The 13702-nt window shown below is 45.8% G+C and overlaps 1 protein-coding gene across 1 annotated transcript in view; it reads left to right on the forward strand.

Annotated features, from left to right (window-relative positions):
- Window positions 1-10794, forward strand: part of tsc22d2 (TSC22 domain family 2) — a 29591-nt gene extending 18797 nt beyond the window's left edge. The window contains exons 2-3 of the mRNA XM_079739877.1: window positions 7901-7952; window positions 8114-10794. Coding sequence (XP_079596003.1) covers window positions 7901-7952; window positions 8114-8434 — 373 coding nt within the window. The 3' untranslated portion in view covers window positions 8435-10794. The remainder of the gene's footprint in view (window positions 1-7900; window positions 7953-8113) is intronic.
- Window positions 10795-13702: the final 2908 nt, after the last annotated feature.

The following is a 13702-nucleotide window of genomic DNA, read 5'->3' on the forward strand; positions in this document are numbered from 1 at the left end:
AGGAGATGTATCTCAAGAGTTGAGTTGTTGCAGGAAGTTGGAAGAATGTTGGAAATGTGGGTGAGAGCTGGAGACAGAAAACTTTCTCCAGCTCTTCAGAAAGCAGAACTTGGTGTTATCCAAACGATTAATCATTTTGGTGAAGGACAATTGAGAGTAGAATGGGAAAAGTTCCTGCAACATCCAGATATCAGAGCGAGACTTCTCCTTGAGCGGGACATTTTTTGACACAACAACAAACAGATCATCCTTTCCATAATGTTATAATATGATCTAAGCTAGTCAGTGGAAAAACCAAACTTTTGGAGGCCACAGACAGGGTGTTATTGGCCAAAAGGATTACATTACAGGCGGCCGCTTTTTTTGCGCATTACTGCTGGAGTGTTCTAGCTCAATACTGGACCGATTTCATGAATTGTTGTCCGCATTAGTCCCTTAAACCCACAATGATAGGAATGTAGGGTACAGGTTGAAAAACTCAAAGTTCTCCTTTAACTAGGCTGTACAGTTGGAGATTGACGCACCAATCTATTTAATGCATCTTCACACTTATACCTGCATTTGCATGTGAATCAACTGAATGAGAACTCCTTTTGGCCTTAACTCGAAGGCTTATATCAACGATTTGCCTACAAGACCAGCATAAGATGGTTGATAAGATAATGAAGGCTCACTTGTTTAATTATTAACAGATGATTTACGTAGAGTAATTGACTTGTAAGATTCTGATACAAGTTACTCGGGGAAACCAGATGCAAATCTCTTCACTTGAGAGTGCATACCTCACACATGCGTGCGTTTACATTGTAGCGTGTACGCCTCAGTGTTCATTTTCAAAACACGTCACCAGATACACCCTTCGGTGTTCCCTCTTTGAGATCCATACCGACAAAGGCTGTCATCAAATCAGCCTATAGTACCAGCCCTGTCCGTGTTAAGTCAGCCATGGCTCATGTTGTCGATATGCTATTTTCTATTTGCATTCAACTGCTAAACGGTGTGGTTTCTGTGTGTTTGACTCCAAGGTTAGGGCTTCTGTTTGTTCCCGTTCCAACAAGAGTGCCTCCAGGCTCTGGGTGACTAACAGTGCAGGCTTTATTCACAACTGTTTAAACTAACCGCTAGTAAACTCTGATGGAAGCCACCACAATCCACCTCCTTTTGTTTCTGGCCAGCTTGCCTGCATGGTGGGGCATGTTCAAGTGGGGGTACAAACTCGTAAACAGTTGGAGGGCATAATGGAGCATTCCAGAAAGTGATGGCTTTGTGGAAATCGTCAAAAAAAAAAAGAGATGGGTGTTGTTCCATGAAATATCACGGTGGTCAGTGTGTGCTTGTTTGCATGGCCGTTTGTGTGCAATGCATGTTGTATCCAGCTACCTTTCTGCTAGGTCTTCCTAGAAACTACTTATGGTTTAATTTTTTCATGGAACAAGAGGTCTAGTTCATTTTTTTTTCCTTTCCAAAGGGCTTTCTAAATTGGAAGTTCCACTCACAGCATTTATAAACATTCTTGGAAAGCTACCTGGTTGCCCTTCTGAATTAAATCATTGTGAGTTTGTGTTCGCTGTCCCTGAAAGCAGCAGCAATCGTTCTGCAAACCTCAACCCCAATAAGTCATAAAGAACAGCTTTGTGATTATGGGCAATAACATGCTGGTTTATTTATACAGTAAATATAGCAGACAGGTAATTAGACTCAGACTAGGTATGCAGCCTTAAAATAAGGGCAAACAAACAAATTAGAAGTGTGTAAAACATTTTTCTTTTTACCGGAAAAGCAAAGGTTATGATTCCGTTCTCATTTGAGCCTGGACGAATTCCAGATTCATCAGTCACCTGACAGGCACTTGATTTATCTTCAAGATCTGTGTACTATGCATACCTTGTAGTACACAACACAATTTAATTGCAGGTTTTGCATATAATATACTCAAGTGCTCAATTTGATATGGTTTAATTGGAAAGGATGCCCTGGAGGCAACAGCCTGCAGATAAATGACTGTGAAGTGAGTTTGGTTAACCTGACACGAGTTTACAAAGCCCATCTCCGATTGTTTACTCATTATAACTTCATGGTTAGGCACTGTGGTACAGAAGAATTTGTGTATTCGTGGACACCCAACTAGGTGTGCAATGTCACAAGACTGCAAGTCGCGCTCTCTTCCACGCTGCGTATTTAGCTGGTGTAAAGGTGAAATCCTGTTTGAATCCAATTCAGCCCAATGGGACGTGACCTTACTCATGTGCACTGTAAACCAGGCACCTCCCTACGGTGGAGTGACCTAAGGTGAACCAATCTGTTTCATCAGAAACGTCGTACATCAAACGCAACGGCCGCTTGGATGCTAAGGTAAACAGCCCGTTGTTTATAAATTCAAGTTGGTGGCACGGTGCCATTAGCGCTGCAGAGGTAACCCCATTACTGTTGGGCAACACACAGCCTCCTAATCTCCAGCCCAAACCAGTGTCACAAGACCTCATTGCGTACAAAGAAGCTGGGTGTGAAAAGGGTTGTGAGAGTGCCTTGATCTTATGTTTCTCTGGTCCTACACCAAGTCATTAGTGCCTTCCCAACAGTACCCCCAGTGGAGCTGGACGACGGTCCGAGGGGCGGGGGGGGTCTCTCTCTCTCTCTCTCTCTCTCTCTCTCTCTCTCTCTCTCTCTCTCTCTCTCTCTCTCTCTCTCTCTCTCTCTCTCTCTCTCTCTCTCTCTCTCTCTCTCTCTCTCTCTCTCTCTCTCTCTCTCTCTCTCTCTCTCCGTCTGATGAGCGCTTGTCGACTATTAACAAAACCACACAGCTGCTTGTTTTCTCTGAGGGGGGAAAAAGCCCCAACACGGGCTAGAATAACAAGAACGTTCATAACCCCGCCTGTATTAACTGTGGACCCTGGAGCGGGGGCTCTGATCCACCCCTCCCCACTGCCCTTGTGACACCCCAGGGTGGCTCTCGGTCGCCAGGGTCTGACGCCCCCCCCCCCCCCCGCGGTGCCAGCGGTGGTGGTCGCGTGTCTGGGGAGGTCAGCCAGGCAGACTCCTGGGGGCCTCGTGTTGGGGGGGGGGGGGGGGGGGGGAGACATCTGGAGGCACTGTGAGGCCAAGCTGTTATGCAATGGCAGAGAACATAAGCGCTCCAGTTCCTTCAGTGTGTTTACAGGGAAGCGTAGGCACCCCCCGCTCGTTTAAAGGGATTTAGTGGCGCGGAGGTGGATACACTTCCCCCCAAAAGGTTTCCTCTTTTGCCATGTTGAGCGGCCCCTAGTACAGATTAATTACCATAACGTGATCCACAGACACTCTACCTTCAAAACCTTTGACGTACCACTGCGAGGGTTTGTTCATAGGCGTCCATGTGTTGTATGCAAATCCTGGCACGTTGCCTTCGGTGTGCATCACGGTTAAAGATAGTCCCTGAATGGTGGGTCCTGTTTTTCTTCTCTCGGGTTGAGTTGCGTGGAATTCTTGTTGATTTCGCAGAACTCGGTCACCAGAAGCTGTTGATTAGCCGGCCCTGGGACCGCCCAGTGGATCAGAATAGTCACACCTTCTGTCGAAAAAAGGGCCTCTCCGGTCACTTTGTACATCAGGTCTCATGACCGGGAATCCTCAACACCCCGGCTTGCCCACAGCAACTACTTATGGCTGTCGCACTGCAGGGATATTGTACTCTATACTGTATTCTGGGAAACATCCTGGAGTGTATTGTGCCAGGTTAATGCATGTTGTTCTATCATGAGCAGAATATGATTAGTCATGTTTTAATATTTAGCGTTTGGCCGATGTCAACGCCTGTAGCTATGAATGGGTGTCGACATGACACGCATTTTCTTTATGACTTGGCTTGCCATTGGTTGTTATGGCGCTACATGATGTTCAGTAGACCCATCTCATGGTTTTCGTTAAGAGTGGGTGTAAGCACTACGGTGGACTCAAATGGCTTTTCCTGCCGGTTGAAATGTTGTTGGACCATGAATGCTTACACGAGTTAGGCTGGAATACACTATCCAGTAAGTAGTCTGATGAATTTCGATGGGATCGCAGATATATCTCATTCACAGAAACAAACATCAAAATAATCAGATGTTCTTACGTCGTCTATTAGGTTACTCTGCTGGCTAGTCAAATGTTTGTTTTACTCAGCCCAGAGAAAAGTGTCCTTTTAACCAAGATTTGTGACTGATAGGCTGCATGACAAGAACAACTAATTCAAATAAAATTATACCGCATACAAAAAATAAACACCAACTAATACAATCATAACCATTGGATCTGGCCCTGTTGTTTTAATAAAGTCACCCTAATTGCCTCCAGTCCTTATGGATTTCCAACATTCAACTCTCATTCGACTCTCTGCTGGCCCCGGCTGGCGTGAGAACGTCACTGCAGCTAGGGATATGAAAGCCAGGCTGAAAGCCAGGCTGAAAGCCTGCAGTCTTGCTTAGTAGTGCATTTGAGTCCGATAACAGTGGGTTAGCAGTGATTTGAGACCGTGTATCTTGTTCTCCTTTCCGTCTTTACACCCATCACCCAACATACCCCTACCTCTGTTTGCATTGAGGAACGGTGAGTCGGGGATCGACCACCTAAAGGCTGGGGGTCTATCACCTCAAGGCTGGGGGTCTATCACCTCAAGGCTGGGGGGTCGACCACCTCAAGGCTGGGGGGTCCACCACCTAAAGGCTGGGGGTCTATCGCCTATAGGCTGGGGGTCTATTGCCTAAAGGCTGGGGGGTCTATTACCTAAAGGCTGGGGGTCTATTACCTAAAGGCTGGGGGTCTATCGCCTATAGGCTGGGGGTCTATCGCCTAAAGGCTGGGGGGTCTATTACCTAAAGGCTGGGGGTCTATCGCCTAAAGGCTCGGGGGTCCACCACCTAAAGGTTCGGGGTCTATCACCTAAAGGCTGGGGGGTCCACCACCTAAAGGTTCGGGGTCTATCACCTAAAGGCTGGGGGGTCCACCACCTAAAGGCTGGGGGGTCCACCACCTAAAGGCTGGGGGGTCCACCACCTAAAGGCCGGGGGTCTACCACCTAAAGGCTGGGGGTCTACCTTATTCAGCTGGCTGTCGTCCTGCAGTGTGTTTCTATGCATGCCACCACTGAAGGGTTGGTTCAGTTTCATATTCATAAATGCAAACCTCCAGATTTGCCCCATTTTGCCCCAAGAGTGGCAATTCGGTCCCCTGTTCATCGAATTTACCCCATCACGGGCCGGGGGCAGTTCATTTTGTGGTGGTGGACACCCAATCAGGGGTCCCTTGCATAAAGGGCCACATATTCCCCATCAGAACACAAAGGGACAGCGTGTGTTGTTTTCCTTGGACGCCAAATACCAACAAGCCAGACGGGGCTGTGTTGTCGGGTGCACACTTCATTTTACCCCTCCGCGCCAAATCTCTCATTTGCCTGACAAGCAAATTCACCGGCCCCGGCCTGCCTGCCTGTTTTTGTTGCTGATAAAACCACGTCCCCCCCCCAGCCGGTGGGCATTCTTGTATCTCTGTCGGCCCCTGTGTGCAAACGACTAGTTCAAAGGACAGATCGCAGAGGATCCGTTTCTCACCATTCCTTCCCTAATCAGCTGAAAGGTGCCTAGCTATCTGTTGGTATGCAGATGTGGATTTGAATATCCGCAATTATTCCTTTCGCGTCTATCCGATGGTGTAGGTCAGCTCTGAGGCTTGGGTTATTATGGGTGACTTGTTTAGCCACGCTGGGGTGAGGCAGAAGTTTAAATAGTCAAATACACATTGGCTGTAATAACAAATAAATTAAGATAAATCCTTGTTTGCTTCTCGTCTTTAGCTTTACTGCCTAAAAGCTAGTTGGTCAGGAAAGGAATCCATTTTGCCCAAAGTACACACACTAACTACCTATTTCTCCAATAAAGTGCTTCAAAGTTTGTTACACCTTATAAACATTGGTGGAATTCGTTATGCAACCTTAATGACAACTACAGCAAAAAGGACAATTATAAAGTTGGAGCATAGTATTCACAATAAATTCCCCTTTGGATTGTGAGCGTATTTGAACGTTATGTATACTGTATAAATAAATGCACATGGTGAAGGGGACGGACACCGGGTAGGCTGAAGATTAGTTTATTTTATCACTATCTCTTTCTCTTTATCTCTATCGTATTTCACTTCATATGAAGACGCTTTATTGGTTACATGTAGCGTGCTTGTATGGCGCTTTAGAGTTGTGCAACAGACCTGGGTGGGTTTGGAGTTTGGGAGGAAGGGCATGACTCCTCCCCCCGTGTTGACAAGCGTGCATGTCGTAAGGGTTTTTAAGCCTCCACTCACTCGCGGCCGAACATTGGTTCGACAGTCTGCACGAGGGAAACCTGGCTGCTGTTTGTTATTCCTGGGCTTGTTTGATTTAATCCTCTGGACATCATGCGGTGCAGAATGAGCTTCAGCCTCCCCTGTTCGCCCGTCTCTTCACCTACATACTCGAGCCGTTTGGTCGCGTACAGAACGAGATGCCTCAGGTAGGGGACAGCACCCCATAATTCTGAGGGGGAACTGATTTGGGTTGTTTAGTTAATACTATTCTTCTTGTATAGAAGTTTAATTGGACGAGCACTTTTGCGGTCACGTCAGTTGTCTCGATGCCGCGCGTAATAACTTTTGTAAGCGCCTTGGCACGGAGGTTGAAGTTGCGAAGTGTCCCGCAGACCCGTAGCCTCTTACGGGCTTCCATAGAGAATCCCCGGTCTCCCGCAGCCTGGATCAAAATCAACCCGCAGCACCGTCTAGTGGACAGACGGCCGCCATAGCAGTGAGCATCCACGTCCAGGCTGGGCGTCGTCGTGTGTGCTGCGCGTCTTTTTGTGTGTGTGTGCGTGCACTCACAAAACCTTCCTTTGTTTGAAGTGATCGGACACTTTATACAGTCGCGCAAATATATTTGTGCTGTTCTACAGCGATCGTTGGACGAGTGAAGTAAGTGGTGAGTGCGCATCAAGAGGGGTGGGTTTGGTTTGTGTTGCAACGTGGTTGCAGTGCTTCGTTAAAAAAATTAAGGTGACTCGATTGTAACGCTTGAAACAGTCTGAGGGTTTAAATCTCCCATTTTAAAGGACCGCTGCAGACGTTTATTTCTGCCGTTGGTTTTCTTGCTTGTCGTTGCACGCAATTGTGATTTGTTTCATAATATGAACCGGAAAAGGGGGAACCTAAACATCTGCCCATTGTGCTTCCTTTGAGGAGTCTTCCTCAGGACAGTGGGCGCGGTTAGCGACTAGCGATGGAAATGTTTTTGTTTTTTTTAATGTGCCATGTTTGTATCGGGTTTGCTAAATTGTTAGAAGGTTTTACTGAATCTTATCAAATGCATTTGATTCGGTAGTACCTAAAAGACTTTCACTCTTTGTTGCAACGCTGACATGCGGAATGTATCACGTTCCCATTTCCGTTATCTTGTGACGATCATCAGTGAAATGGGTAGGAGGCTTGGCGTCGTTTTTAAGACTTGTCCACTTCTCGATTTCCCCTTTTCAAAATGAATAAACACGGAGCCAATCGACTCCCGACAGCCGTAACAAGGGGATGGTGCTTTATATTCCCTCTACTTAGCTACCAGAGAAACACGGATGAATATAACAATGGCTAATTATTGGCCTTGTATCTTACAATAGTGCTCAATCTTTTCAGGCCAGTTGTGTGCTGGGATGGGTTTTAAATAACCTGCATTGTATTAAGAAACACAGTGTAGGTTATTAGTGTTTTCCCCTGCTGATAAATATCTTTCCCTGTGAAGTAGTCGGAGTGACTCATCCAGACCCCTCAGGGCCACTGGCAGCAGATGAACTGATTTTTGACGACTGGATCCATCTGATGAATTGGTTAAGTGGTTACCTGTCATAACTCTCTCTGTTTTTCTGGTCCACAGTGCGTCTGGTGCCAGTTTAGTTGCCATCGACAACAAGATCGAACAGGCAATGGTAAGTCCTTCAAAGCATATTTAAATCGAAAATCTAATGACAGTCACTGGTTTATTTATTCAAATGTTTTGATTTTGTCCGGGGGCCATTTTAACTCTATTTCCATCTCTCTCTCTCTCTCTGTCTGTCTGTCTGTCTGTCTGTCTGTGTCTCCCCACCAGGACCTGGTCAAGAGCCACCTGATGTACGCCGTCCGCGAGGAGGTGGAGGTGCTGAAGGAGCAGATCAAGGAGCTGTACGAGCGGAACTCGATGCTGGAGCGGGAGAACGCCGTGCTCAAATCCCTGGCCAACACGGAGCAACTGGGCCAGCTGTCGAGCACGCAGAGCGCCGGCGGCACCACCTCCCCACCGCAGCTGCAACACCTCCTGGGCGACAGCAACACACCCACCGCCCTCAACAACAACAACAACAACACCAACGCCATGCAGCACGAAGGGGGTCCGAACAACCCCCATCAACCCAACGTCACCTCGGCGTGATCCCGTTTCCCGCCCGCCCCACCTCGCCCCGCCTCGCCGTTCCCTTGCACCCCTTGCAAATTCCCGCCTTACATAAGCAAGACGTAGCCCCCCCCCAGCCGTGCCCCTCTCAGGCCGGAGTGGAGGCGGGGGACGTTGTCTGGAAGGAAGTAGGAAGCACCATCAACCGTCATCCTCCTCGCTCCCTGAAGGGCGGCGGCCCCTCCCCGAGAGAGGGTCCGTTTCCGGGGCCCCACGCCACGCCCCCTGAACGCACAGTCGAGCATGCCCCCCCCCCCCCCCCCCCCATAAGTATTGGTGAGCCCCCCCTACCACAGAGCGCTGCCAGTGCAACGGAGAAAGGAGCAGCGACAACAACTTGGGCAGCATCAGCAGTGAGGTTTAGCCTGTTGAAGCAGGAGAAGAGGGGCTGATGGTGGGGTGCGGGGTGGCTTGGTTTTTCTCACGGCAGAGGGTGGGAGCTGCTGCCAGGCCGGCGCTTGACGCGGTGAGAGACAGGACTCCTCCTCTCGTCAAAACATCTCAAGGGGAGCCCCATCACTGTCCACCCACACCTCTCTTTCTCCCTCTCTCTCTGCTGCTCCGCCCAGAGCATCTTCGGAGGGCAGGAGTGGGCCGGCTCACCCGGAAGGGGGAGGAGCTAGTGGGCGTTTGGCTTGTTTCAAGGCGGCAAGGATTTTTATTTTGTTCTGCCAAGAAGTACCACACTCTTTAAAATGGGTTGCTATATGTTCATTAGTTCAGTTTTACTGTTTGCATTTATTTATTTCAGGGCTGCTATTTCCATAATGTAAACGAACAATGTCACAGAAACACTTCTTTCGGTAGACACAAATGACAAATAAAATGTGATCCTTTTGGTATGGCAGACTTTCAATTGGTAGTCCATTGAAACAAGTAGACCCCAAGTAGGCAATAAGTTCTGTATTGAAGAAATTTTCCTTGCGAAATAGTGCTAACACTAAATACCAATATTAAAAGATATTAATTCCAGGTTGAATGTACATTTTGTAAAGTGTAAAGTATTAAAAAGGCTTGTACAGGAGAATGCCTGTTCTTGAGATATGAAATCTGTGATGGGATGTATCCGCAAAGAAAGCTTACTTTTATGATAGTTTCTTTGTTTGACAACAGCGTAAAACTAGAAACTGAAATGACATGCCATATATTTCTCCCGACTTTTTATGATTCTACTCGTGCATGTTCTGTGGGGCTGGAAGTGGGAGGTGGAGCTGACAAGCTGTGAAAATGTATTGACCTACTTTATAACCAAAGATGCAAAGCTGTGTAAGTCCTTTTATTCCCCCTCCCTTTATTATTTTTTTTACTGCACTTATGTTTATTTTCTACTCCTCTTTTCCCCCTTTCACCCGATTCTGTGGCTGTTTGGCACGTCGCGCTATCGCTGGCTAGACGGTGTCATGGATCTGACCACTTTCTTACCTCATGTTTCTATCCAGCACCCTTTAGTTTTATCTCATGATGTCAGTCTGCCAACAGCGGAGAAAGGTTACACGGTTGGAAAATGGAATGGAAGAAGAAGTTGATGGGAGGGGGAAGGAGAGGAAAAGGGGGCTGGTGAAAAGATAACCGCTGAAGGAAAAGTCAGAATGAAACCTTTTCTCCGCTGTTGATGTAAAAGCTGTTTTGACCTTCATACGGAGAGTAAAGGGTTTAGTGAACAGACGTTATCGTATGTTACCTACGTTTAGATTCTGATTGTAGTCAACCAACACATAACTTACAAAAAACACCCCTTCCTTTAAAATAAACCAACACACAACAAACAAATTCAACATTGTCATTTTCTAAAAGGAAAGCTGTTAACCGCTGTTGGTCTCATCAACCGGGCAGTGTGACCCTGGGCCGAGTCTGATGGGATGTCAAGTGTGCGCTTCATGTTTTCTTGTGCCTCCTGGTGTACCGCCCGCTTCTAGCAGGCGAGCTGGTTTCTTCTCTCATTTGTGGCTTTGAACCAAACCAAATAGGGCCGGTCATTTGTACAATCAGACCATCTTTCGGCCGCACACACTTAAACAAGCTCCCTTTTTTCTGTGTGGGTTATTCGGTTTGGTTTTTTCCTTTTTCGGGGTGGGGAGGGGGGGAGGAGCGGAGGTTCACATGCCAAGTGTATTGTGTGAAAGTGATCACTGAGCCTTGGGGAAAGTTCTATGATGCCCTTGTAATGTGCTTGTCGGACAATTTTAGTTTAAAGTCAAATAAATAACTGTTTTATTAAGAATCCCTTGTTTTCTGGTTTTATGGTTTATATTTTCAAGTTGATCATTTTGAAATGAATGTATACATTATTCAATTATTATTGAACGCTGGATAACTTTAACGGTAACGGTACTAATAAATATTTCCATTTTGGTACTTTTTCCAAAGTGTACCCACATAATACACCTTTTGACATATTTGAGTTTATAATTATCTGCTGCAAGCCCAGGCCTGACTAAAACCAACTCTTTATGACCAATGGGACAATAATGCTTCATGCACCGACGGTTTCAGTGGCATCTGCCAATCATGTCATTCTTTGCAAACAGATTCTTGTCACTTAAAGATTTAATCTTATTGATTAATGTGGTTATTCTTCACTTAAAAGTTACCTCAGTTGAAAGAAAAGCATTGGTAATGTGTCAGCTAATCATGTCATGAACAAATACTGAAGATATGCAAATCTCATTGTAGATGTGACTTTACACTATGACAGCCGTTTGATCAATGCTAGACAATGTCAAAGAGGTCTGCTACGACTTGCGCTGTTATGTCTTTGTTTCCTGTCCGCAGTATTTGTTTTTGTCTGCTCGAGAAAGACGTTTAACACATTTCAAATGACTCATAACTGCCCATTTTCAACAATACAATTACTTGCATATAGGTCCCCAGTCAGGAGGTCCGAAATGATTAAAACATTTGAATTCATATTCCTTTATATTTAACACTTCCAAGAATTACTCAGGGAATTGGTCATTTCACTGACCCAAATACTAACTTAAGTAACTACCTTTTAAGTTTAGTACATTTAAAAGTAGTGAGATAGATGGTAAGCTAAGAAACATTTGCCTATAATGCACTTTGACTTAATAACAGCATGTTGGTTGCTTTGTGGGGCAATGTTGAAAATACCCATTTGTGTAAATCTGATTCACCTTAAGATGTCTGAAGAAGTGAAATGTAGACAAAATTAATCTCATTTTGGTTAAATGTCTTGATCTATGACCAAGGCCGCCTTAATGCACTTTTTTTTTTCTTTTCCTGGCCCATGATAGGCCCCCCGATCGGCGTAGGCCCAAGACAATGTGATTTCTTTGTTTGGGGCTTACAAAGATCATGAGCCAAGAAAAGAATAATTTACACATCTTCATTGTAAGATCCCCTCTCAGGGGGCCTACGAAACCTATCAGCCCCAGGGCCCAATGGCAGGTTAATGCAGGCCTGTCTATGACCTCAGTTGAATTCTTCAGAGCTGTGGACGAATAGGTTTTCAGTCAGATCCAATCTAATATGTGCCACACTGATGCTCACCACCTGAGATTGCTTCACTGCCTTGCGTCAGAGCCAGTCCCCTCACACGTTTCCCCGGATTCTTATGTCCAAGGGAGCATATCCTGGTTTTGGCCTGATACAACTTTCATTGAGCATGGTTACACATTATGGAGAATAGGGCAGAACCCCAATTGCACCTCTCAAGGGAAAATAACTATGGGCATGTATGGGTAGCTTATCTTTTGAGTAGGTCTGAAGTCTTTGCGGTAGATCTATACTTTTTGATCCCATGTATTGGCCTCACTGAAGAAGAAAAAAAAGAAGATGACAAAGATTTACCATTCCCTTGGGCCTTGTGTAATCAACACAATGCTACAACACATGCCTCTTTAAACATCTATATTACTTATTACCTCCCATTACCAATTTCTCCAAACGTGTCCAACTGGCTCACAACTAACCTACTTTCTATCCTTTAATAGATAACCTGTCGCGGCAGGTCCGGGGTGACTCACCTTGGTACGGAGGGTGTGTGCGTGCGTTGGTGCCTCAGACGTTTTCTTAGAATGTAGAGCTTCCCCTGAATTGATCATCAACTGTCTTCCTTCTAACAACGGCTCTGCGTTCCTTCTGAGCACGTCATCCTACCTGTCATTTCAAACTAGGCCAGACGACAAAAGGGAAAGGAATGCACTGAGATAGATGTATGTAGGCCTATGGATACGTTTCACATATCAATGCGTCATGTCAACCTCATGACTTCAGTCAACATTGGTATTGTCTTGCAAGTCATTCACTAGATAATACACCTTCTGTGTTCTACACATGGGACTCGCCTTCCAACTTGTCGACCTCTGGATGATGACTTTCGGGGTTACTAAGTGTTTCGTAATGTGTTTAGACGTGTGCGTCTACACATAGCGGCGAGATGTTTTGCAATACAGAGGCGCTGTTACTTTAGGAAAAAGGCCCTACACTTTTTCCTGACCACGACTATTTTGGTGTAAATGACCAACAAATGGTCATCCACCAGGGAGCTTGATGTTATCATGGGCATGTATTGGCTGACGATTTGATAATTGTTTCTTGTGTGCTGCGTACGTGTACACACACACGGACGCACACAAACACCCATGTACTCCTCCGCCTCCTCCAACAACCTCCCCCCACACACACACACACACACACACACACACAAACACACACACACACATAGATTCATGCACTATGACAGTTACTTCCTCCGCGATGGTGTAAGGATGATTACTCATATTTCATCCACACAACCACGCCTTGGAATGACCGTGACGAGAGTATGGTTCCTGGGTAGATTCACTGATGTACTGGGTTATTGTATCGTCTCCATGGAGTTGAGTGTCCGAGGTTATTGCGCCATCGTGTGGGTATTTGTTGTTTTGCTAGGCTTTCAGAAAAAAATGGAAAATGTCCTCATTCAGATATCATATTCATAAATATAATATATCTTAAAATCGGAATACTCTTAATTGTCGGATAAGCTTTCACATACAAGGAATTTGTCGTGGTATGTTGGTGTATGCAGCATATACAAAAATACATAACTGAATAAATCGGTGGTTATTTTTTTTATTTCAATACAATAATGGCTGGTTAACACGGTGGCATGTACTTTTTTTTTTGTTTACTCAAATTAAAGTTTCCTTCATAAAAGTCAATGCCATCATATGCGCTACATGATGGCAGGCTGACCCTGCTGCTGTCACACGGACAATGTTTATATTGCAGTACCAATTCTGA

This window comes from Pollachius pollachius (assembly GCF_949987615.1).
Source record: "Pollachius pollachius genome assembly, chromosome: 7".
NCBI classification, from domain to species: Eukaryota; Metazoa; Chordata; class Actinopteri; order Gadiformes; family Gadidae; genus Pollachius; species Pollachius pollachius.